This window comes from Cephus cinctus, unplaced genomic scaffold, assembly GCF_000341935.2.
Source record: "Cephus cinctus unplaced genomic scaffold, Ccin1 Ccin1_scaffold2545, whole genome shotgun sequence".
NCBI classification, from domain to species: Eukaryota; Metazoa; Arthropoda; class Insecta; order Hymenoptera; family Cephidae; genus Cephus; species Cephus cinctus.
The window spans coordinates 31,821-58,823 of NW_014334294.1; the positions used below are offsets into that span (position 1 = coordinate 31,821).

The following is a 27,003-nucleotide window of genomic DNA, read 5'->3' on the forward strand; positions in this document are numbered from 1 at the left end:
GCGGGGGTGGGGCAGCGGGACCAGCCGGTGGTCCCATTGGGGGTGGTGGTGGACCAGTGCTGCCAATAGGAACATACGAATTAGCACTAGCAACGTGGGATGCTTGGTACTGATTCAGGGAATTAGAAGGGGTGCCGTATGGGCTTGAGCTACCTGTGCCACCTTGTACATACTGACCCTGATTAACGTACTGAGACTGTCCACTGACCGAAGCGTACTGACTCTGACCACTAGCATACTGATTGATAGAATTGCTACTACCGTACTGACTACCATTCTGACTCTGGCTGCCATTACTGGCAGCGTACTGAGACCCCTGAGTGCTCCCATACTGTACAGACTGACTACCCTGAGCCGCAGCATAGACAGCCTGACCATTACTCGCGTAATGTCCTGTCTGACTGCCAGGGGCGTACTGACTTTGACTCGTGGAATGTTGGCCACCCGGTATAGTGCCATACTGATTCGGTTGATTGCTAGCATAAATATATTGTGACTGCTGTGGTTGACTTGGAATATTGGAAAGACTCGATTGGGACGGTGTTGCTGCGTACTGATTCATCATCGGGGGTGGCACGGGTGCATTGAACATCATCATCGAGGGTGGACACGGCGGAGCCGGAGGAGCTTGTGGAGGCTGTGGAGGTGGCGCCGGGGGTGGACCCCCGCCCTGAATCTGTCCAGGTACGACCCCTACGGCACTTATAGGACCAGGCATAGCCGCATTTGGCTGCGGTTGTGGCGCTGGGGGTGCTGATGACGTTCTGTGATGTCCAGATTGTTGCTGTTGCTGTTGCTGTAACGGCGGACAGCTTGGGGATACCGTACTGGGACTGTTTGTAGCTGTAACAATGGACATTAAATACACCATTAACTTGACTGTTCCTTTAAAAATATTTCCTCGTGACAAAATTTCAGCTACTCTTTCGTTCTTAAACTTACGTTGATTCTGTTGCGACATCCGGCGCTCCTGTATGATGGCTACGTCCTCCCTTGTCATGGTCCTGCGAAAATATTAGTTTTTATTTAACACGCCGATGCTGATTGACACGTGCCTTACTGCAGTGACACGCAGAGACAGATAAGATAGAAGTATGAATTAGTGCAAAGCATTATTAGTCAGCCAGCTAGACTAACGTAATAAATAAAAGACTTGGTTGGTTATACCTCCAGGATAGAAACCGGCTACCTAGAATTGAGGGGAGCACAGGGAAAAATTCAACAAGTAATTAAGGTGACATTAGTAAAGGACACGCAGAACGGGTTTTACTTGATCCAGAAAATAGATAAATCGTCTTCCGCCACAAAGAAGAAGAAAATAATATGACAAAGAGAGTAGCATAGGTCCCCTCCTAAAAGTCTTGATGGATCACGTCGAGGGCTCGATGTAAAGAAACAAACCAGCGTCGCGCTAGATGCTAACGAGTGCAGAAGAATGCAGAACCTAATTGGCCACCAAATACCAGAGAACAATTAATCTGGACCCGTTAATAAAAGCATATATGCGCGTTAGACGCCACCGACGTTACTTATCGGGGGTAAGAGGCATTTTATTATTATTATTTTTTTTTTTTTCAAATCTTTTCTTTCTCTCTTTACGTGAACCAGGAGTCACCTCATGGGGGCCTCGGCCGGTGAGCCACGCGAACACGGGCTACAGCCAACCTGAATGACGGTAGTGGTACCGCTACTAATAGACGGGTGGTTCTGGTTCTGGCTGTGGTTCTGGTTGGGGTTGGGAATCAGGGGCACTGTTTGGGATCCTGAATTAACCCCTGACAGGTGACCCAGTGATAGTGAGACCCGGGAGATCGTGGCCATTGTGCATTGGCCTTGGACCTGGCTCTGCGTTTGACTGTAACCACCCAGTATATATATGTTCTCAATCGCAATTCTATGGATATTCAAAGCCACGTGAATTATTGTACAGGGAGTTTTCATAGCAAATCGATGGATGTCCTGGAAAATAATCAAAATGACAATTTAGTTACCTTGAGGGTATTATGGCACGAAATGCTTTTAGAAAACTCCCCGTTAATTGGTCGCGACAATGAAACATGGAAAATTTATAAAACTCTGGTGTAATCCTGATAACTATATTTTTAGCCGATTTGGTAAACATCGCGCTCTACCAATCCCTTATGTCGGATAGATTTGGAGTGTCAATTAAATCTTAGCCAATTGTAACTTTTAGACAAATCTAATCGTAGTGTATTGAAATTTTGAATGCAATATATATATATATATATATATATATATATATATATGACTCACCTGTATCCCATATCCTCGTCGTACTGTGCGTTTGCCGGTTGCTGCTGTTGCTGTGGCTGATAGACAGGTTGCTGTTGCGTTGCTGGAGCGACTGTCGGTCCCAGACTCCTTGATATGTTGCTGCCATTGCTGAGCACCTACGCAAAGAAGAGACAAATGACATTACCAATTAGCAGCCAATTAACGATGACAAATTCAATTAGTTCGTCCTCCTGAAAAATACTTGATCCTTCGTCCGTTCGACTGCAGCGCCACTATAAGTAAGAACGGTGTAACAAAAGAGGAGTGAATTAACATGTAACATTTGAAGGAAGGATAGGGATCCAAATTGATGGCTTTCAATTGATTGTTTAAATAAATAATTCTTAGACCACTTACCAAGTTAGTTTTAACATTGATCTTTTAAACTGCAACAGTTTCTATAGTCAATTTTTGTAATACAGTTTCTGCCTCCAGACGCACTTTCACCATTTAATAATATATGTCGACTTGAATTTGCGACATCCTGCGCACCACATCCTTACCTGGGCACAAGTCGTGGTTCCTGATTTGATAAGACTGGATGTCGAGTTTTAAGGTTAAATTGAAGCCAACAATATAGATTACAAGGACTTAAAACGTAAATCAGTTTTAATTTTATAATTTGAAACTTTTATTGTTGTCTCAAGCAAGCTAGGATACCAAGCGCTGACTATTTCATGAAACTCACGTCTAGGGCCTGAAGCATCGCCTTGGCGAAGGCGTCAGCGTCGTCCTTACTAGAAAAATTCAGCCCGTAGACCTGCTTGTTGTCGCGCCATTGGTGAAACGTGACCGTCGCTTGATTATATTTTAGACCCTTGAGGATGGCGCAATTGATGACGATTTCATGATCCTGAAGCTTCCGGCCGACAACACGGAAGGTGTTGTTCACCTGGTGATGATAAAGCTGAACTTTCGAGAGGCCAGATGAACTTCCGCTGGGCACCCACTTTTTGTTCACGTCGTCGTAGACCATCACCGAAGCACGGGCCGATGATATGCTCACTTCGCTGCAAATATAAATAAAATGTATATATAAATACGTAATCGGACAGTAATTAACTCAGCTACTGCGCTGTACTAGTCAAATGCGAGGGTTAAAGTTTTACACTGAATTTTACAAAGCTAAATGAATTGACAGTAGCGGAGGACGATTTGTATCGCAGCACGTGTCCTTAACCTATAAAAACATGAATAGCAATGTATTTGCTCAAGAACTAAGTAATCAATGCTAACTTCCATCGATACATTTTTTTTTTTCAAAAAAAAAAATAAATCGTAACTTCGTACCAATTTTAACGTGCCACAGCTCATTATGTTTTTCTTTCGAAAATTTCTCTACGAATTCACCATGTAAAATGTTTGTAGTATTGGCCGTAAAAAAACAAAAGCGACAGCAAAGAACTTTCTAAAGAATTAAATTCACCGGCTGAACAATAGTTTGTAATTTTTAAACGGTCGACACTTAAAAAAAATCCATTTCGTTGCAACTATTCAAGAAAAATAATGAGCTGCAGCTCATTAAAGTCGGTACGAAATTACGGTTTATTCTTTAAAAAAGCTCGAGCAAAATGTACCTCCAAGGAAGTAAGCATTGATCGCTTAATGCTTCAGCAAATACGTTGCCATTAATGTTTTTCTAGGTTAAGCGCACGTGCTGTAATACAAATCGTCCTCGGCTGCTGTCAATAAATACACATAAATTAGTAAAATTAATAGCAAAAATGTATCCCTTAATTATGCCATCGCATTAGCGGCCTAAAAGACACACAAACTTTATATAATTACACAAACGTAATTTAACAAATATTCTACGTCGCGTCAAATCTCTGCGACCAAGGATGATCCTGGGTGCTGACACCCACGACTCAGGAAGCTCAACCCAGAGAATTAGTGTTAACGATCGTTTGAGCTTCTGCAGGCTGACGTAACTTCTCTTTAATTCTCTTTCAACGCGCTCTCTGGCTCTCCCTCTCTCTCGCTAAGTCAAATAGCAAATACACGTTAAAACCAAGCCGACCAATAGCCACCAGACAAAAGTCACTTTGGACTTGACGTGGCAGCCGATGAACAAGGCAAAATACGAAAAAAAATAAAAAAATAAAAAAAAATAAAACCCATACGAAGAAGATACCAAACGTATAGCCAACGGGCACAACGAGCGATTGTCCCCTGGAAACCTTTTTCGGCCGCGACTTAAGTGGGAATAAGGCAGTTACAGTCTGATAAAAAGGTGACATTTTCGCACGAGATACGCTTAGGGAGATTACGGCACAGTCGGTCAGCTTCCTTTATCCCCCCCTAAGAAATATCTTGAAACCCAAACAACACGCTACAAGTCTCATCTAATATTTTCTTTATACCCTGGCTCGAGAGTGAGAGATAAAATTTTATCACGACTAGCGTCCTTCGATGAGGACCCCGATAAAGAAATTAGCATGCACTACCATGCCCAGTATTCCTGCCAGGACGATTGCCGGTGTAGATAAGCCTGTCTTCGGTCCGACTGTATAACCTCCCGTTGTGGAACATGTACCGTTAAAGGACGGGAAGTTGCGGACCAGTCGGCAACACCTTTGGACCGTAACGGATTTCTGGAGATGCCCGCCATAACGCTGAGCACAAAACGAATTTTATATCCACGACATCTAAATGACACATTGACGCACTATGCCTTCTGAGCACGCAACACAATAATTATCAAAGTTATCACGAAGGCACTACACCGTACAAATGTTATCCTCGTACAATGGGTATAATCGAAATTAAATAAATCGATTTCACGTTCGATTTTCCTACTTCCGCTTGAAAATGGTCAAGATGGTATCTAAAAGGAAAAAAAAAATTTCTCAACTTTTTTTTTCCTTAATCCAAATTAATCCTATCGTCCCGTATCAGGATATTAGTCACACTATTCCGTACTGTTATACCGTAGGTCTGAGGTGTGTCTGTATACCCTACGTCACTATACGAAAATCAGTACGAAACCAAGAAAGGACAGACCAGTACCAACGCTAGAGATGCGACTGGTACGACTGAGCCAAACCAGGACCTTAGAGAGGAAATAGAGATATCAGTACTTCCTTGCTCGTCCTCCGGGCAAACGTTCTGATAACTAACTGGGTCCCGATATGTACTAGTATGACTGTTGTAACAAATACGAAAGTTCCACTCTATTACAAGCGACGTAAAGCAGAGTAATCATACGACGAGAGCTTTGGTATAGGGATGTATAGGAGAGAGAGAGAGAGAAGAAAGATATCTTTCATAAAACGAGCAACAGCGTATCTTCGTAACACGTACGACGTAGAGTATGTGAAAAGATGCAGGAATCTTTGAAATTCATTATTCCATAAACGACAGTCGTATTCTCAGCGACGTACAGTGCGATGAGTAAATTTTAGTATTTCTCTGTTTGACGATATACAAGATCAGGATTGTACGTTGCTCGTTACCGATGCACCGTACTGTACCAGGTATATACCGGGTAGGTCAATTATGGCACGGTACTGCTTCGTCGTAAGTCGCTTCCCGTAGCGTCGTCATTTATATTCAGGAACGTCTTTCTGAAAATGTGACACGTGGAACTCGAAGGCCACTCGGTAGATTCTAGATAGGAAATCGAATCTGTTCCAGAGGGTTCATGTCCTATAAGGTCACCCTATAGAATTTTACTTTATTTCAAATTGAAGTAATCTAAAAATACGTCGCGTCTCGACGCTCAATTGAAACTAAAGTAGATATACCTATGTATATGCATATAAGTGAACCTGCAGATGGTATATGAAAATATATATATATATATTCCTGTGTGGATAATATACGCATCCCTGCAGCCCGAAGGGTTACACGAAGAAAAGTGGATAGCGTTGCTTCTTAAACGGGCATTGGGTTACTTCCGTGTGGTGTAACGTTTCGTGTCTTTTATGCTCTGAAAGTTCGAGCAGCAGGAAAGTAGAAAACTGAGACAGATGAGCGAGTGGGAGAGAGAAAGAGCTGCCAGATATTAAAATGAATCGCATTTTGCTTTGCGCGTTCGACTAAATCAATTTAACAGAGAGTCCGCGGCTGTCACGTTTACGTATGGACATTTAAAGTGATTCGGCTGGAATCATAACAATAGTATTCCCATTTCAGTGAATACCCGGTATATATCGCTCGTTCCAAAAATAACTTCCGCGTAAGGTATTATCTTTCGAACAGACCGGAAGGACAGAGATGCATCATTTTGTGTGTATATTTTCATATCGCATATTATTAAATGCATAAACATTGAAAAGCTGGGGGCAAAAAAAAAATTAAAAATCCTACGCAAAACATTCAAAAATTTTACAGTAAAACAGCAAGTTCATAATGTACCATTTTATTTTTCACGCACACAGATAATGCATTGTGCGATGCAGTATGCGTTGTGCTATATGGTATACAATGTAATGCTTATGAAAATGTCAGAGAATCTAATGTAAATCCAATGAAACATCTCTAAGAGGTTTTTTCTTTCTTAAATGCTTCATTAACGCTGTATGCACTTCCTTATCAATTCTCTCGTTAATGGATTTCTGTTAAATCTTTCCAATTCAATAGTCAAGACCAGGAGAGATATTTCATCCCCCTGCGGCCCCCTTTGAAAGACCGCACAAGTTGTTCCAGTATATAGAAACGCCAAACGCCAAGCTGATGCCTACAATGAGATACAGCCGGTATACAAACTCGTAGTGGTCCAAGTAAAGTCCCAAGATGCACTGCTTCCTTATGCATCGCGTCAAACGTTTTCTAGATTTGCAAGAGAACATCGAGCAGTGCACCTGGAACTTCTTTTTGTCAGCAATGCTTACTGGACGCAATGTGTGACGTAGACCCCTTGGGTGCGTCCTGCTGCAACCGGTGCAAGATACGACTGCCTGTACCGGCAAGGCAATTGTTCCAGGTAGTGCCGGTCGTGGGAGTTAGAGGGAGAGAACAGATGTTAACAAGGAAGAAGAAAAAGTGAAACCGCACGTAAGGTCGAACGCGATTGGCAGAGCGACAAAGAGTGACGCAGCTGCATCTCGTTGTCATTGTTGTCGCGTAAGAAAACACGATGACGAAAATTTAACCTATAAAAGGTAAAGAGGACAAAAAGTATAGCAACCTTTGACACGATTCTTAAGGCCGAGAAGCCGATTCGTTATATTTTCATTGGTTCGATAAAGGAAATGGCGTCGACAAAGCCGCGCGCTCATAGGCACGAAATGGAAGCGCATTGAGTGTCTGACTTTTTAAGTGTCGCCCGACCTTGGTAGTCGATCCTGAATTACAGAAGGCTGTTACCACCGCTACGCATTGCCAGTATCGAAAGTCGATCGTCCACTTCGTTATATATTATAACAGTCCAGAGTATAGACTGACAGGTGTTCTCAATTAACGTTTCTAATGTCCATGGAACACCTGGGGGGACTATGCTTCGCATAGAAATGCATTGTACGAACGTATAGCCCATATACAGATATAGCTGCGTAGATCAGAACATACAGATAAATATGGCACCCGCCGTGAGCCTTCAAACATTACAGTCGTGGAGAGTCAAAGAATAATAGCATAAATATGGCAAACAAAGGTATCTATCTGTCACGTATTTCAAAAAAAAAAAAAATGTCAATTTGAAGACAAAACCTAATATTCGGAATGGTTGATACTTATGATTTTTTTTTTTCATCAATACCATGCAGTATATGTAAAATGTATATATTGTATATATTGACCTGATATATTGTACATATTGATCTGATTATATTCGGATGTTACCAATCTATTTTTTTTTTTGTAGCAAGTCTCGTTGAGTCACACTGTGCACGCACGTAAGGGGGATATAGTTTCTGGGTACTTTAATTAGGTAGGGAAAGCTGGTACTCCGATACTCGAGCGTCTTTGCACCCTTCTTCTCGCATCGGATATAGGTAGTCGCTATTTAACCTTATACGTGTTAACTTTCCTTTTTCTACCTACGGAAGCCTGAGAATTGATAGGGTCTCGGTGCAAGGAGGTTCGAGGGTTCATTCGAGCGGCTCGATTAACCAGTTCGGTTCTGTCGTCAAATAAAACGAAAAAACATGAAAGGAAAAGAGAAACGTGAAGAAATTACTTTTTCTTTTTATTCAAATCGTTCCTTGTAGATATGGATATAAATTAAGGGAGCAATTTTCCAGAGAGACGAAGAAGAGGAAATAATTATAAAATGCTTCCATGCGTATATATACTATACGTATGCATACTGTACGTGTACTTACTATACCCATATCAGCAGCCTATACCGTGCCTATGCTGTTTAAAATAAAAGTCCAGAACCGTGTCCGTTAGTTGCATCAGTAGCCTAAACAAAACGTCACGCTGTTAAGCCGTTAAGCCGTCAGAGTGAAGCAACGTAGAGGCATATGCCACGTATATGCATAGGACCACGTGTCCGGATCAAAGCTGCAGTACAGAAATCTATGTATTATTATTAGCGAAATAGCATGGAGTTGCATTTGTTTTTTTTTTTTAAAGACAATTCATATTTCCACCAAGAAAACGGACTATGGTTTGTCTAATCGTGTTATGTCAGCCAGTACCTCTCTACGCGCCTTTATTAAATTTCTGGTTGACCGACGTTAAACGTCAAGTCCAATTAAAGGAATACGAAAATATTATTTACTAAAGATAATTTTTTTTTTCTTTAACAAATATTTTTAAACCGTCCAACTCCTAACCACCGTTAGATACCCATTAGGGTGATTTGAATTTCTTTTTCAGTCTTTATCGTCTAACTTTTATCGATAACGACGCGGAGATGTACTAATTAAATTGGCATTAATTGCTCCCACTGACCCGCCTGGCGAATCTTCGCTAATTCTTCGTTAAGTTTTTCGCTTTTTTTTTCCTGTTCATGACACATTTTTAACCTCCTGTTTTTAAGGCCAACAATTCTCCCCTGCTACCAATTAACCGAGATCCCACTGCTCACGCGTCGCGACGCGCCGCGCCGCGGTGCGGAAGCCCGAGAATTAGGTTAGGTTAGCTTGGACCACGATGCGTTATAGCCGGAAGGGTTAAAACTCCTGCGACATCAATTGATGCGCGTATATTTATATATATTTTTGTCGGAGATTTTCGAAATTACTATATTATTAGATTTTTTTATCATCAGTTTCATTTTCAAGACTTTTAAAACTTTCAAAATTCAAACACACAAAGGGCAAAGTAGAGAAACTCCGATAAATTTTCAAAATAGATTTCGCGAGCACGCCCTTTGTAAATATTCATTGTATCTTCGAAAAGAAATAATGACGTTTCAACTCCTTACAAAGTCCCATTAAGAAGGTATTACCGGTATATACCGATACCACGAAACCTTTCGAAAATAATGGTCATTTAAAATTACAGCCGTCGTACACAACCAAATCGAGAGAAAATTCACCCGAGATAGACCATATACGTGCGTCTGTCTCTCTCGCGTCCGCGCGATCCCTATAGGTCCGTCTCTCTCGCACCAACGGCAGATATAGAAAACCCAGAATCCTCCATGGACTCGAAGAGGACATAGCCTGGTCTAATGAGTGCGTTTGAAAATTTACAGCTCCTTCATAACGATAACAGTGCCGATGACAGATTCCTCCATTAGCATTGGAATTTCCCGTTCGCTCCATTTTTATACTTGAAAGTCAAAGACAATGAAGATTCCTTCCGCACCCGGAATAGGCTAAGCAACCTTATCGGTTCGCGGTAATCAGTATCCGGACGGCTGTTATCGGTATGCAATGATCGCATATCCAATTTTAGCCAACTGCGTTATTAACGTACGAGTGAGGATGTACAAATAAATGTTCACGTATCTCCGGTGTAAATCGCGCGAGAGACAAGACCAAAGTTCATCGCCACAACAAAACCTTTGCGTTGCGCATAGAAAAATTCGTTGAAACATCCCCTAATGCGAGAATAACCTCAGCAGTACCAACTTGAATTCGGCAGAGAAAAATGCTGGTGAAAAAGAAAAAAAATCTGCTAAGGTATACACAGAACGAGAGCAATGAGAAAAACAAAAAAGGGATTAAAAGAGCAGAGGAAAATGAGAGAAGAAAAAAAAGAAAGGAAATAAAAGAGAATCTACCAGAGTGCAGTGCACCCGAAGAAGACGTTTTAACGATTCCCGAGAATATCCGAGTGGTAGTCCTGTGGTCGGACGAGAGAGGCTGGGAACGAGTGGCAAGCAGTAGCAGGGGGTGACGGGCCGGGGGACGGTAGATTTTTAAGAATGAGATAGCTGTGCAAAATGGAGAAATGGAGAAATAAGGAAAAAAAATTTGGAAAATTTAAAAAATATATATACACACCCAATTCCTTTTTCGATATCGTAAAGCCGCACGATACCCCCGCTTGCATGCGTATACATATTTACTGGCAACCTGCGTATCGTCCACGTAGTTTCTGGTAAACATGCGCATCCTCGTGCCGTCTCCACTGCGCTTGGCCACGCGCGACCAGCGTTGAAAAGCGATGTCGAACTTAATTCGATGCATCGAAAAGTCCATTTACAGGTGCACTCGTACATATATCAGAATGGTAAGACTCGCTTGACTCTTACTTTTCTTGTTATGTACCGCAAAGTACGATCAGTGAATTGCATTCGCAGTGAAGCTAGCTTCTGGTATTTATTTTTTTTTCACTGCACTGTAATACAACCCGCAGCAGCAAGACTGGTACCCAGCAGTAGAAGTACGTAGGTACATAGTAATTTGGCTCTTCCTTTTACCTCCTGACTACAGTGACTGGATAATTCTTTTGTATTTATTCGACAATCCTAGAGCTGAACGGTTAGACGCCGCTTACATCCAACGGAGAGAGAAACGAACAAAAAATTCACGGCAAGTGCACATTGGCGTGGAGAGAAGAAAAAATTCATGTAAAAATAATATAAAACGAGACGGGACAAACTCCCGCGGAGATACCAGATACTAAAATTGGATTAGGATGCTCGAACCTCGACTCTGCCCCCTCTGCTTTTATGAGAGATATAATGCAAGTGCTAAAGAACTTTTTTTCAAACGCGCTAAAATTAACCGTTTGAATTTCCCGCGGAAAAGAAATTGCCGACAAAAGTGATTTTTCATATCGACAATTTCATCGAATAATCCTGGCGAAACACATGCAGTGCTATTCTACCGAATTGAATTCTCTCTCGAGGTGGCCTATTGCCAACGTAAGTAGACCCTCGTAGAGTGTCATTAATATCAGACGCGTCACGCTGTCAATTCGAATAGCCAAAGCAGCCAATACAGGTATATATATATCTGTATAAAAATTTCACAGTTGGACCATTGAGCAAGATTCACCTTCTAACGGCTGGTTATGCTTAGTACACGAGCAAGGCTGTTCATCCCTTAAAGTTTGCACGTGGGTTTACGAGAGGGTTTCGATAAACAAATAATCGTACAAGACCGAAATAGGTACAACGTCCGCTTATTAATCCTTGACCGGGCGACAGCTGAGATAAAGAAAAGTACAGTGAGAGAAAAGGAAAAACCAACGTGTCTGGAACCCATTAACAAAAGCGTTAAAAGATAAGCGTCGCGTAAGGAACAAAAGAAACAGAGTCCAGACGCCATAGAAAGAAAAGACACCAAATGTAAAATCGTTGAATAATTTTCACGTGGCAAATTTTTGTCCATCTGATAAGTACGTGTCAAAAATAAATATTTTATACTATATACATATATATGATATATACATCATAAAACCACTATCAATAATCCCTGCTAGCATCCCTTCTTCAGGTCGTATAGCGATTTCGCGCTACCACGATGAAGTATAAAGGAGTGTAAAAAAGCAAAGGAAAAAAAAAAAGAAAAAAAAATCTGCCAGCGAGCGAGCTACACAATCTAGGTAGGAAAAAGAGAATTTATTCAGGGGCTCCGTAACGCACGAGCCGCAATTCGAGCGAAGCGGCAACTTGGTCGATTATTGCGGAGACCCTCGAGAATAATTGTCACTGTGCGTCGCGACGATTAAAGCAAATTATAACATGAGCGGCGTGATTGAGGATCTTGCGATTCCTGCGATCGGCACAGCGCGCACGAATGCTATTGAACGAGCTAGAGATAATTCTTTCCAATTATTATGCATCGAACGAGCGATACGACCCCTTTGACGATAAACTGCTTAATTAATCAGTTAATTATCCACCAGCGACGCCATACACATTAATTGACATTGATCAGTCCACATTAATGATAATCGAGTTAAGACTCTGCAAGATATTCTTCTGTATTAAAGCAGACCTCGGTCTGCAGCAATAGACGAGCAAAAAGTTCCCGGCTACCAAGTGAATGATTATATGAAAAATTTTCTTTAACGTATGTAAGTGTTACCTAATACGATATACGTTAATTTTTTTTTCCTTACTTTTCTTTATCAAGAAAAATGATAAAGGTAACCCCTTGATGTATACTTTAAATTCTCTGGTAGCGATCCCGATATTTCCTACCGTGCGTGTACGGGGATATTTATTCTTCACTCTTCAAAGATTCAAAGAGGTCGAATAAGCATTCCACGTTGGATTAGATAAGGTCGTCGAGAAAGAAAAAAAAAAATAATTTCCTCTAACAAGCATACATAGAAATGTCAAGACATATAATATCGGTATATCATCGGTAAGTATATACTCTTGAAATATATCTGTCAGCTGGATTAGCAATTGCTGACGCAGGATATGATTTACGTGTAAATTCAATAACGAGGTCTAATACGTGTACATCGACTGCACGTAGCTATTCAATGGAAGAATCTACGAGTCCAATGACTCGCGATCGTCTCGGAAATATCGTAAAAAGATCGGCAGATAATAACTCAGTGATAAGTAGCTGGTCTATTCGAATACGTTCGTATATCGATGTATTATTATATTTATCTTTACGTTTCGTCGATACGTCCGCGTCGACGGAAACTGGAACGCCGTTGTTGTTATCGTTTTCTGAAGCTGTCAAATGGCAAAGAGGAAAAGTTACGAAAAGCAGGCGGGCGATGATGGTGTTTTACTGTGAGAAGAAAAAAAAATCAATGACTCGATGACTCACGTCGTAATGCGTACTGCGCCAGATAAAGAAGGGTTCTGGGTTAGCTTGACGTTGTCTGTGAATCAGCAAACCGGAACTGAGGAAGTCGATGAAACGGAGTAAAAGAGAATTTTCGATGAGCCGATGAAAGAGAAAAAAAAAAGAGGAAAATATCACACAAAGGGAATAAAGATCGAGAATGACTGTATTTTGAGTCACTCGATGATCTGCTTCCTGCTGGAGTTGGAAGTAAAGGAAGAGAGGAATGAAGAAAGAAAGGAAAAAATAAATAAAAGTCCGGCGATTCTTGAATGCGACTCATTCAGGCGTCACAATTAAAATCGGTTTCTAATTATAATGCCAGCAAAGGAAAAAATCAGTTTCACGGTGATCGATCAAATGGATGTGTTGACTGTCGGATGATCGAAAAGAAAATAGCCGATTCCTGATAACTCAGTGACTCACGTAGTTACTGTCGCGTTTTCTAATCATGGAATTCCAATCCCATTGCAATTTTTCCACATGACACATTCACTTGGCATTGTAATTTGTAGTAAAAATTTGTCTGGCTATCTTGTAGAAAGCCATTACGAAATGGACGTATACGTGGGAAAGTTTGTGAATGAGTATCGAATACGATGACATTGCATTCATTTTGCGGACGAAGGCCGAAATATTTCCGGCAAAGTACCCGTGTCAAAAAGTATTACGACTGTAGAGTTAACACGTATTAGTAACTGCTGTCAAGTAACGTATGCGTTTTAGTGAGTTCAATTAAAGTGGTGTTTCAACGCATTAAATTAACTTATACGTATTGTAAACTATAGCATGTACTAGTTAGCCTAGTAGGACATAGCGATTTGATGTAAAACGTCCTTCGTTCTCCTGGCAACGCGCAATAGTAATTTCGTTATGGATTCGGTTAGGAGCGATAATGAAATAAGCTTACAGCAAGGAAATTACCTGGAACGGGCTTGTCCCAGTCATGGAGAATAATTGCATGAGATTCGCGAAAAAAAAAAGAGAAGGCAAGATATAAAAGAAACAAAACGACATCCTAGAAAATGCGTGTGAAATTTTGGTGTACTTGTGGAATCGCTAGCCACCATCCCACGCACAAAGTAACGTGCGTGACGTATATACACAATTGTAAGCATAACGTCAAAACATCATTAGATTGAACGACTTGCAGTGACTTCAATAAAATTGTCAAAATTAATGATAATAATGACACTTGTATTAAAGTATTTGATATTCCTTTCTTTATCAGCAATGTCCGCCAAGTACTTTACTCTGAATTTCAGTACAATTTTCAAGTATATCGATGTCGTGGATTCGCATTCAAGAGTGAACTTGCCTAGCGAGAAAGAGACTACAAGAAGAACAAGAACCCTGAGTACAATGCCCGGTAGAGTCGTAGATCCTTCGGGGATGGGCAAAATAAAATCCTTGCGAGAAATTGGCGTTGGTTTTCAAAGAAAAAGTAGAGAAGAGAGATAGAAACCCTCGTGTGAAGGGAGGTCAAGGGAGGAGAAACGGCCCCGCAATTGTATTAGTAATAAGCGAAGCAGCTGGCGTGCATGAGGTCCCTGATGAACCCCCGAATATTCTGTCAAAAATCGTTACCCGGCCCTGCCCCGTGTAGAGTCCTCGTTGGTGATGAACCAACCAGTAAATGGGGACAGGGTGGGTGATCAGGAAATCATCCCCAGGACAAGAAATTTCGCATGCAGAGGAAAAGTAGACACCAGGGCGTGGATCTGGATCTGTATGATGATATGAGAGCATTATTAGGTAGTTTTAGAATGGGCGGTCCATATACCGGTACTCAGGAGGAGGATAAACAATGGACGTATCGTGGAGTAAAAGTATAAGCTTAGCCTCTGATACTAAGGGCCTGTTTCTCTACGTTCCAAGTACCTTCACTATATCATAATGGTATATGCCAGTGTATTATTGTATATTGCACTGTGCCGCTTAAAACACTCGTTTCAAGACTCACCTCATGTTGGCTGAACTGGGTGGCGAGTGCTATGCCCTCATGCAACCCGTTGTATTCCTGCTCCTGCAGAGTATCTCACTGATCCCATGAAAACACGCGAGATTCGGACAGGACTTGCGGTAGTTCGACATAAATAACGCGGCACTAACACCACCGTGACACCCTGCTGCTGCACATCTGCCCGGCCATATTGCCTGCTCGGCCGAATGGCAGTTCGTGTATGCTCGTATAGCTGCGACTGTGGCGCCACTTACATGCGGTAGTATCTCATATTAATAAATGACTCTTTCACGCAGGAAAAGCTGCCATCTAGCAGTATTCTTTGGAAATTTTACCGATTACGTCGATCACGTTCTCGGCCGTTAGTAACACAGAATGGAAGTGTGGCGCCACTTTACAAAATAATTATATGCATGGAATGAATCATTAATTTATTGTTCATCGTTATTCTGGCTTTTGTATGAATAGTTTTTAATAGTGATTTTGTATGATAAAATTAGTACAAGTTCAAATTTACGATGGAATATAAGTTATTTATCCATTATTATTACTTTTATCATTCGATCCTGTTGGAATATTTAACTGACCTTGTATGGGTTTGGTTTTAGGTAGGTCTTTCGGTAATGTTGGCAGAATTTATTGATTTAGGTATATTGTATATTTTATGAACCAGCTATTGTAACTTACACTTGCTGACACTGTATAGATAGTACGTTTTTATAAGGAATAGCTAGATCTGTACAACCTGGTATAAGTTACTAATCGTCCCAACAGTAGTACATGTGCTTCCTGTTATCATTGACCACTGTTACATTAATTAAGAACGATTTATTTTCAATAGCAGAAACATATGATAAATAACAAATCAAAAGAACGACGTATTTAATAAAATCATAATCGTATTGTTATGTGAGAAAAGACTAGCACAAATAAAAAAAATCATGAAATTCGAATGACTGTTATATAAACAATCTATTATCCGTGGAAGATAAAATAAGTCACGTTGGAAGAAGGTCTCTGAAAAAATAAAAAATTAAAATTGATTCCAATCATTATGTTTTCCTACAACCGCACGTAAGTTAATCAATCTGAAGAGATGATTTATTATCCACCTTACCGATGGTGTCCCGTAAGAATAGTTTGCGTATTTAGCAGTGTGCGGCAGTAGTGATGCACTGACCGTGGAACGCAAGACGCGGTGCGCGTTCGACATTTCCACGAAAATATGTGAATAATTCCGGATCCTGATGATCCGCAATCGCGGAGACATAGTAACACGTTGCCCGACCATCCTGGAAAACGAGCTGCGGTGGTCCGATGCTATTAAACACAAGTGAAACAGTTGATTTTGCGTAGAGCGCCAGCGGACACATCGCACCGTAACGCCATTTTGTGTGAGCTCGTAGATAGCAAGACGTAAACATCAAACTTTCTAATCGTGTTTATCGGCGTGCGCGGGCCTGACCACAGATCTCACCAGGAAGCGCGTGTCCCGTGCTCTCCTGGGGATCTTTGCGGACCTCTATTAGGTGGCACGCATTAAAAATCGTACAACCACCGAGGGTGGATTTCGCGCCAAATCGGCTGCTGCACCTGGTGCATCTGCTCATGGTTTAGAAACAGCTGTCTTTTCTAGAAGGATTGCTGATACACTTGTCGGCGTACTGTCAGTCTTGTTTGTGAGAGGACTACTAAGTTTATTACACTCTGGGTTGTCTTGTGTATCCATTGTAATACACTGAAACCTTCAAACTTTTACATATGAACAGATACATGTGGAGTCTTCTTCGATTTGTTTTGAAACCTTAAGGGTTTGGACCTATTTTGTGAGTCCGATAGGATCTTGACTTAAATTGACCTTATGATTTTCAATATTGCCTGGTACGTTCTGAATAATGTCTCTACGTAATGTTTATTCATTAAAAGCATGTGAATCTTATTGTACATGGTGCAACTATAATGTATGATTTTGTTAATGTCATGCATTGTCACTTTCCTGCTACATCCAATATAAAATAATTGTGCCGCTTTATCCAATGGATTGTGTACATTATTTTATATAATTCGATGTAATTATAATATGTACATTATTGACTGTGCAGTGTTAATATCGACGTTGTGATGTTTCTATCTGCAATATTGTATTACATCGTGCTTAAAGATAGTAGCTAGTATAATGCATGTGCTCTCTGTATTTATGTGTAATAGAGTTATTGCATTTTACAGTGAAATATTCCTTAAAGATCTAGGAAATCGGACATCAATTGTTGCATAGGCACCAGTGAAATGATACAACAGCTTGGTGCAAGAGCTAATCTTATGGACATTAGTTGTTGAATGCTCAAGCGTTCCAAAATTACACAGAGATGTATATGGTTAGTGGTGAGAGACACAACAAGTGAAACAACTAGCAAGGGATGTTATTCTATCGGAAGCGCCGGCTGACGTGAGACAAGCCAAAAAATGTCTGGTGACTCGGGATGGAGTGCAGTTATCCACCATCCTTCGGAGCTTGAGCTGGAGAATTGGAATTGGGACGAGAATGACGGGGAGCCCGAGCGCGAGCTTCCATCGACAGTGGATATGGACGCCATAAAGGGTGGTGGCAGCTGGGATCCTGCAACTGGACCCAATGGTAAATCTAGAGTTATATCTGATCATTTTTCAAATCCATCCCGAACAAAAGAAGCTAATATTATTAAGGAAAAACATCCATATAAATCATGTATCACCAATTATAACTCAAGGTGCTGTATAAAAATGAAACTTTCATGCAAAACGCGATAAATATGCTGATCCGTGTAGCCGCTTTTTCAAGTCATTTCCGAGGCTCCCACATTCACATTTTATACCGCATACTGACATTATTCTTAGGAAAACCATGTTGGTTTCTCAACGCTTTCCATTATTTTTGAAAATGCTGACTAAGAAGTATCCACTGTATTAACCTGAACCTTCGGCCTTACAGGAACGGATTCTGTGGACTCTGAGGAAGACTCTGACTCGGAAGACGAGAGTTCTGGTGGTACCGACGGCAGTTGTTCCTACTCTGATTCTAATTCTGAGTCGGACGACGAAACTAGCGGTGAAGAAGAGGGCGAGGACACTGGATCAAACTCCGATTGTACTTCGGAGCACAGCGAACAAACATTCTCAATAAGAGAAACAAATTTTGAGCAGGTAATAAGAAAATGAAAACCTTATTGTTACAATTTCTAATCCTGAAAACCTAAGTGATTATCAAGAAATTTTTACTCCAAGCACCTGTTGCTATTTAAGAGAAACAAAATTTTATTTTCAGGGTGGACTTAAATTGAAGATTGCCATGAAGGCTCCCAAAAAAGAGGAAATAGAAAAAGCCCGGTGTGACAAGGGGAGGAGGATGCTAACTAGAAGGACTAAGGCAGCTAATCGTGGTGCTAAGGTAAAACATAGTTATTGAGCATTAAACTTCAAAGACGTTAATCAAAGTCAAAAATAATTATAACGGATCTCCAATTTTGAGTTTGCTACATATATAATTTAATGCCTGTTTATGGCGTGTAATTAAGGTGCACATATATTATGTCCACCTGCTCCTTGCCACATGGTTCCTACGTCGAAAAATCAATAGCACCCGTTACCTTACTACATATTAATGCAGGAAGTTCATAGATAAAACACATGATATTTGCAACCTTTTGTCTCGTCCCGTAAATGCAACGACCCCTCCGTGCATAACAAATTCAAGGCTGCACGAGCTCTGATATTTTATAATACATTGTCGTGTAACGCGCATAAAAATTCATTCCAATGTATAATTGATGTTTCAACTTAAGATAAATTTTCATTTTTTTTAAAATGTACTATTGTTCTTGTTACTTTCTCGTTGAAACAAAGCAGTTTCAAATTGTTGAACAAGTTCCACATAAATATTTAAAGCATACATATTAAAACAATTTGCTAAGTTCCATCGCACGTGTATCCCATTTGTAAACAGACTTCAGACTGCAGCAGCGACGACTCGGACACTTCAACAAGCCGCCCGGCATCGCAAATGTCCCAACCACAGGAGCAGCAACAACAACAGCAGCAACAGCAACAGCAGCCACAGCAGTCCCAGCAGCAACCTCAGCAACCTCTGCAAGAGATAAACCAAGAAGATCTCGCAGCAATACTGCCAGATCAGGAGCACGAGGACGCTCCGTTCGACGGCTTTGAGGATTCCGAGAGCGGTCGGCTCGTATCCAAGGCCATCGAAAGGATGTCGCTGGGTGCCGACTCTGACTCCAGTGAGAATACCGACCAAAATCCAGTTCCGGTGTACAGTTCTAAGCTGCTCCAGCAATTCGTTGAGAAGACGGCACTGCTCTCGGAGCCTAGAAAGCGTCGTAGTAAACCTGTGAAGAAAGTGAACGATCCGGAATACGTCTGTATATCCAACGTTTCTCCGGATTCAGGAATTCAGTCGGTAGACAACAGTCCTCTGCATTTGGCTGTTAGTCCAATTAGTCCACCGGCACCATCGCAGTCTCCTGTCCAGACGGCCCCAACGAAACCAGCCGTGAACGTGGACAGGGTATTGTATCCGCCCAAGAGGAAACCCGGTAGGCCTGCCAAGACAGTTTCAACGCAACCTCGTGGACCAGGTAGGCCAAGGTTGAAGCCTGAAATTGTGGAGAAAATTGAAAAGATTGAGAGAAACGAGAGCCCTGCTCAGGAGAAGAGCAAGGAAGGAGATGGTGCCGATAGTAAACGTGGTAAATCCAGCTCATCTCAAGGTAATAAACAGATTGCAGATGAAGACAAGGATGATGCTCCTTTGGCCAAGGGCAACAATAACAATAACAACAATAACAACAACAGCAGAACGTTAAAGAACAAAAAACCATGTCAAAAGAAAAAGTATAGTCCGGCAAAGACTTCTCAAGACCACAAAGTAGTAGCGTGCTCGAGGAATGACAAAGATTCTCCGACACGAGAAAAGTGCCTAAACAAAGCGACCGACATTAACAGGCATACCAATGCTAAAGAGGCGACGTCCAAATGCGATGGTAAAGCGTGTAAAAACAAGAATTCTAAGGAGAAAAGTTGCGTCTCTGCAAAGAGAATAACGACGACGGGCGTCTCACCAAATCGTGAGAAGTCAACGACCCATTTACAAAGTGTAACGGATGACAAGAGTGTCGCTGGTACTAGGAAAGTTTCCAAGGAGAACAGGAGTGATGCATCGCCAGCGTGCAAGAAACAGGTATCACTGAAGAAGTCGATGCCACCGGCGCCGCGACGTGTCCTTAAGGAAAATAAAAGTAGCAAGAAGAACACCGTGGGTCTTGAGACAGCTGGTGTTGGCGTACAAACAGTGATCTCTCTACCAGTTGGCGATGTCCTCAAAGCTGAGAATGTGGAGAACAACGTTTCCAACAACGAAGATAGGGGGTCGCAGCCGGTGCAGAATCATAAACATAAGCATCATCGTCACAAGCACAGAAGACGCCTGCTGGTGCCACCGAAAAATCCAATAAGAATCGATCCGTGCATCGTTCAGGAACTTGAGAAGCTTATAGAGGAGTTCTCGCGTTGCTGTACTTTAGGCAGAAACAATAGCAGCTCTACTCACGCTGAACTACCGCAAATATTTAGGCTCAAAAAGATCACCAAAAAGCGTAAGGGTAGTGACATTAATGCTACGGAGGATCAGAAACTTAAGAGGAGGCTCAAAAAGGAGAAGGTTGCACTAAGCGCGGATTCTAAGAGTTCCACCAATAATAATTCCAATAGTAATTCAAACGAGCAACGATTGCCGCTCAAGAAGCGCCATTATCACGTTTCGAGTCCTCACAGCTCGCAGAGTTCTAATGCTAGCTGTACTGAAATCAACGTGAATGAGTCGAATTCCACGGAAAGCCATATTGAAGAAGCTATTGAGGCCACCATTACTAGATATGGGGGAAGTTCTGCAAGCTCCATCAACAAGGATGTTGTTCCTGTCACACCTAAGAAGAGACATAGGGATACTGAAAGTGTGATTCTTGAAAAATTGGGCAATGACAGCTACGACTCTATGGATGATAAGCCGCTGAATCAGCTAGAGATACAACCTAGACGCAAGAAGAAAATTCTTAGGGATTTAAGGGTGACTGTTACGAAATTGGTGTCACCCGAGAGTCATGGATTTAGTGAGCGAGTTGAAAAGGTTGACAAAGCTGTTTGTGATTCAAAATCATTGAAGAGCCAAGGTGACAAGTCAATAAGGAATGAAAAACTGTCAGAAAAAATTGTAAAGGGTGATAAGAGTCACGAAAAAGTGGAAAAGAGTGACTCTCATCCTGATAATGAGAATTTGGAGGAAAATCTCAAAATTGATAACGATGCTAGTGCCACTGTGGATCATTCGGAAATCTTTGTAAGCATAGAAGAAGGCAAATCCACTGCTAAAAACAATCTAAGCGTAAATGTGCCGAATCCTACAAATACATTGAGCAATTTATTGCTGACCAAAAAGAAGATACGCAGAAGAAAAGCAATAAATCGCACAGGATTCCCTACATTAAAGAAAAAGAAAAAGAAAATGCCGGCTATATTGTCAGAAAGCGTGTCGCAAAAACCCATAATAATTCCTCAGGCTGGAAAATTCTCTAATTCAACATCCGATGATCTGGAGTTTCCAAAATCTTTGGATAAGAATGCAACCTTAACTGAAACGGAAGTGCAGGACGTGTTACCTATAATCGAGGAACCCAAAGTTCATGATTTTGAGGATGACAGAATGGATGATCCATTGGAAATAAAGGATTTTGAAGACTCCTGTTCAGGACGTCATGAGTTATCAAGTCGCAGCTATTCAGACGAGATCCTGGAGTCCTGCCACGGGCAATTACGGGTGCGGAAAGACTTGGTGGAGTGTGATGGTACGAGACCATGTGACAAACTATGCCCAGTGAAATACGAGAAAGTGCAAGATTCCAGGATTTACGATGAGAACGCGACCCTGGAAGAATCGCTGGAACGTTACAATCAGAGTCAAAGAGTAGCTGAACTAAACGAGGAAAATTTAAGAAAGTTGGAACGAGCCAATTCTCACGAGAATGTCAACCTGGAATTGGCAGGTGGTCTAAATAATAATCACAGCCATAAGAGGAGGAGAGCTTCAGCCAGTCCTTGCAATTTGACCTTACGAAATCTGAAGCGTTCCAGAAATGCTGGTTATGATACAGAAAGTGATGCTCTGCCAAGCAGTGACATAGCAAGTGACGATCATGATTTAGGAAAGCATATGAGTTCTGGTCATGGTAGAAAAAAGCAACCTAGATGGAAGAAGCGCTATCTTCAAGCTGGACTCTTTTCGGATTACTTCAAGGAAGATGAACCAAGAAGACTCGCCAACTCTGACAATGGAAAGAATAAAATGGCTTATGATCCTGCTGAGCATCCTCATGGTTTATTACCGCCTCCTTATCACTGTGGAAAATTCCTGAGGCAAAGAAAAATACCCTTCCAACTGCCTTATGATCTCTGGTGGCTTCATACTCATTCTCGATTGCCTGGACGTGATCTGGTACCATCTTGGAATTACAGGTAAGTTAATTTAAAACAATAACAGGTATATGTAGCTGAGTCGTAAGACCAATGTATTTCCGAGGGACTATCTCCTTATAGATTGTAATATAAAAAGAAACCCTTGAATTTCACATAAATATCGCGGTTCGACTATAGCGTCAGTTGTGAAGCATGAATATTCATCCATATAACTTTTCTTTTTCAGAAAAATACGAACTAACATTTATTATGATGTAAAGCCTACTACTCTTTACGAGTCTCAAGCCTGCGAATGCAAACCGGAAAGCGGCTGTGGCGACGAATGCATTAATCGTATGGTCTTCAGTGAGTGTTCTCCACAACTTTGTCCCTGTGGCGAGAAGTGTGAGAATCAGAAGATACAGAGACACGAGTGGGCACCTGCTTTACAAAGATTTATGACAGAAGACAAAGGTTGGGGAGTGAAAACACAGCAGGCTATCAAATCCGGTGACTTCATTTTAGAATATGTCGGCGAGGTGGTTTCAGAGAGGGAATTTAAATCCAGGATGGCAACAAGGTACCTACGTATTTTATTCATTTATTTATTCAACTTTCAAATAAAAGATTCAATTTCGATTGCGGATATTAATAAAAATTGTATCTATATAGGTATGCGAATGACACTCATCATTATTGTCTACATCTCGATGGTGGCCTGGTCATTGACGGTCATCGAATGGGCGGCGATGGTCGTTTTGTAAATCATTCCTGCGAGCCAAACTGCGAGATGCAAAAATGGAGCGTCCACGGGTTACCTAGAATGGCACTTTTCGCTTCGAGAGACATAAAATCGGGCGAAGAGTTGACGTACGACTATAACTTTGCACTTTTCAATCCATCGGAGGGCCAAATGTGCAGATGTGGCAGCACTGCTTGTCGCGGTGTAATTGGTAACTAAACTTTTCTTTACTGACCCATCCAAATTTTCTCAATAGAAAATGGCAATGCTTTACTGGCCTTGCGCATCTTGACACTTGGCATGTCCTCTCTTTTTCTGTGTGATAAATCAGGTGGAAAAAGTCAGAGAGTGGCCAGACCTCTCGTTCCAGTTCCAACTCAATTGGACACCACGGAAAGGAGATCAGTTGGCCGTCCAAGGAAGAATGTGCGCAAGTCTAACGTGGTCCACTCCGTAAACGCCAAAGGACTATGCAAGTCGCGAAAAATGGGAGATACTAGTCTTGCGCACGCGCCTCTTGTGAAGCCCATGTCTCATCAGCAACGTTGTTTCGCCCAGCAACATCATTGCTTCCTTTTGAGGAATCTTGAGAAGGTCAAGCGTCTCAAATCGGTGGTCAACCAGGTACAGTCACAGACTGGCAAGGCAAAAACAAATAACGTGCAGGCAGCTAAGGAAAAGATAACTGGGGACTCGAAGACACAGTCGGATGCATTCTTTTCTCAGTTAACCGCCCTGACCAATACCAATGCGCGTACCGTTAGAACCAGGCGACTCGCGCAGGCGCAAGATGATCCGGAGGTAAACAAGACTGCTAAGCTGGCCAAGGTAATTGGAAGCACCTGAAAAATCTACAGGCCTGAAATCTACATGAGTATCAAATCAATATGTTTTTAATGAAAGCAATTAAAATTTGTGACCACTTTTTTATATTTTTCCTTATTTCATAGGTATTGAAAGATCTTTATACAATCGTTGCCACTGCTAACGATGAGAATGGCCAACCGCTTTGTGCTGCGTTCATGAATTTACCACCAAAGAGAAAATTACCGGAATATTATGAGAAGCTTCAAGATCCCATTGACTTGACAATGATAGATCAGTGTATCGGTACCGGTCATTATAAGACAGCTGAGCAGTTCGATCAGGATATGATAAAATTATTTGACAATAACGTGAAATTCTTCGGGAGGACATCCGAAAATGGCATAGCCGCAGCACGATTGCGTAAACTGTACCTAGGAAGCAAGGCGGACTTCATTGATCCGATAACGGATGCGACTGGAGCACCACCGTCTCAAGGATTCCTACCACCTAGAGGATCAACTGCTGGGGAAGAAGATGTCATAAGATGCATCTGTGGTCTTCACAGGTATTAACATTGGAAAAATATTAATTCTATTTTAATCACTCCTTCATTTTTAGAATCTTTTCTATTAAACTCGTTGAGAATGGAAATATCAAATACTATCATTTATTACAGGGACGAGGGTTTGATGATCCAGTGCGAGAGATGTCTAGTTTGGCAGCACTGTGACTGCGTGAAGGCTGACACCAGTGTGGAATCTTATCTCTGTGAAAGATGTCAACCTCGTCCAGTCGACCTGGAGATACCTCTAGAGGGGGAGGAAGAGGAAGAAGGCAAGTCTCATTACGTTACCTTGCTACGTGGTGATCTACAACTACGTCAAGGTGACACAGTCTACGTTTTGAGGGATACACCTGAAAAACATACCTACAAAACCATTCAGAAACCTGACTACGAGCAAATGGATATATTCAGAATAGAGAGACTGTGGAAAAATCCAAAGTTAGTATTATCCTCATACTAATAATAATCTACAATGATAATGAAACGTTTTAACTATGACGTATTAATAAAATATACCTAATATTAACAGAGGCGAGAGATTTGTGTTCGGCCATCACTATTTGAGACCTCATGAAACATATCACGAGCCAACACGAAAGTTTTATGAGAATGAGGTCGTGTGCGCGCCATTATACGAAGCTGTACCCTGTGACTTGGTAGCTGAAAGATGTTGGGTTCTGGATCCGCACACTTACTGCAAAGGTATAACCTTTACGCTTTACATTTTTCTTTACTCCTTACTGTTTTACGATCTGGAGTCATATATAAATGTCCTTTAATCTTAGGCCGACCAGTTGGGTCCACGCCGGAGCACACGTATGTCTGTGAATATCGGGTTGACAGGGCTGCCAGACTTTTCACCAAGGTAGCTCGCGCAAGACATCAAGTGTGTACAAAGCCTTATGCCTTTGAAGCATTTCCACAGCGGATCAAACACTATCGCACTTACTTGGTAAATATTCAGGCATATAATAACTTCACGTGTGGTTCCTGTCTAATTCTTATAATTGACTTACATTGTTGACTATTGTAGCCACATAGTTTGGATGGCATACAAGCTAACAACAAGATTTTTAATCACAAGAAGAAGACAAATGGCCAGGACACAGAGAGTATTAATCACAAACTTCAAGAATCGCATGAAAATGTCAAACTTAATGGAAAGGATCAAAGTAAATCGTCCAATGGACGAACCAGACGTCGTTCCAGCGACAGTTTACACGTGCCTACGTCTTCCATGTCTTTTGCTCAAGTAAATATTAATCAAGATCTGTTCCATATATAAATACGTTAAATGGCCTATTATTTATTGCAATACAATATCAACAATTATTATTGCCCACGTCGCAGAGAGAAGAACAGAGGAAGAGACTAAATAGCATCCTGACAAATCTTCTCCAGAGGATGCCCAACAAAAAGGATCCATTGGATCTCTCCTTCCTCCTCGACAGAAACAGAAGAAATCGCAAGAGGCCTGGTGGATTGAATCCGTGACAATGGATAATACCACGACGATAATATAGAGTCGCATCGATGATTTTCACGCTACAATCGATCCGATCTCGTAGACGAAGCACTGCTTTCCAGGTATATATCGTAATTCCTTCAAATAGTTTTTGTTTCTTCTATTTTTTTCTTGCTATTATAAGAACAATTACGATTTTACAATGGTATAAAGTAGATATACCTAGGTCGCCTCGCCATATTTTTCGTCTGTATCTCGCTCATACGAACAAACCATTCGTCCATTGATTGTACGAGCTTTCTTTTTTTATTATAATCCCTCTACGGTATTGATAATTTATTGATCGATTGCATCGCCGAGAATCCGAGATATTTCTATTGGCCGATAAATCGAATATTAATGATAAGTTATGCAGATTCGCTGTAAAGTCTTTTGTAACCGGTGACGTAACGGACAAATTTTATACCATGTCCAAATTATACATAACTGTGACACATGCGAGTTAGGTCGGAGAGTTCTGTTAAAAAAAAAAAAAAAAAAAAAAAAAAAAAAAAAAAAAAAAAAAAA

At 41.3% G+C, this 27,003-nt stretch overlaps 2 protein-coding genes across 7 annotated transcripts in view; one reads left to right on the top strand and one right to left on the bottom strand.

Annotated features, from left to right (window-relative positions):
- LOC107274223 (protein enabled) overlaps positions 1 to 5,273 on the bottom strand; it is a 13,733-nt gene extending 8,460 nt beyond the window's left edge. The window contains exons 1-5 of the mRNA XM_025091502.1: positions 4,743 to 5,273; positions 2,984 to 3,305; positions 2,275 to 2,411; positions 943 to 1,004; positions 3 to 843 (exon numbers count right to left, since the gene is read on the bottom strand). Of these exons, the coding sequence (XP_024947270.1) occupies positions 3 to 843; positions 943 to 1,004; positions 2,275 to 2,411; positions 2,984 to 3,305; positions 4,743 to 4,906 (1,526 nt within the window). The 5' untranslated portion in view covers positions 4,907 to 5,273. The remainder of the gene's footprint in view (positions 1 to 2; positions 844 to 942; positions 1,005 to 2,274; positions 2,412 to 2,983; positions 3,306 to 4,742) is intronic.
- An 11,272-nt stretch (positions 5,274 to 16,545) lies between these two features.
- LOC107274224 lies at positions 16,546 to 27,003 on the top strand. 6 transcript variants are annotated; one of them, XM_015753091.2, is made up of 14 exons: positions 16,546 to 17,241; positions 17,587 to 17,995; positions 18,329 to 18,540; positions 18,662 to 18,784; positions 19,340 to 22,917; positions 23,105 to 23,437; positions 23,530 to 23,810; positions 23,931 to 24,427; positions 24,550 to 24,971; positions 25,083 to 25,409; positions 25,501 to 25,673; positions 25,757 to 25,923; positions 26,005 to 26,223; positions 26,322 to 27,003. In XM_015753091.2, the coding sequence occupies exons 2-14, from the start codon at positions 17,824 to 17,826 to the stop codon at positions 26,463 to 26,465; spliced, it is 6,648 nt and encodes a 2,215-aa protein (XP_015608577.1). In that variant the 5' UTR covers positions 16,546 to 17,241; positions 17,587 to 17,823; the 3' UTR covers positions 26,466 to 27,003. The 6 variants fall into 6 exon arrangements, with proteins under 6 accessions (XP_015608577.1, XP_015608580.1, XP_024947245.1 ...); XM_015753094.2 differs by having other exon boundaries at positions 17,604 to 17,995; XM_025091477.1 differs by having other exon boundaries at positions 16,546 to 17,186.

Excerpts from the sequence above, each read along its gene's own strand:
- LOC107274224 (XM_015753091.2), top strand. The coding sequence starts at position 17,824 with ATGTCTGGTGACTCGGGATGGAGTGCAGTTATCCACCATCCTTCGGAG. Across the intron at positions 18,541-18,661 it reads GAGAAACAAATTTTGAGCAG|GGTGGACTTAAATTGAAGAT; the intron begins GTAATAAGAAAA and ends TTTTATTTTCAG. Across the intron at positions 22,918-23,104 it reads GTACCATCTTGGAATTACAG|AAAAATACGAACTAACATTT; the intron begins GTAAGTTAATTT and ends TTTCTTTTTCAG.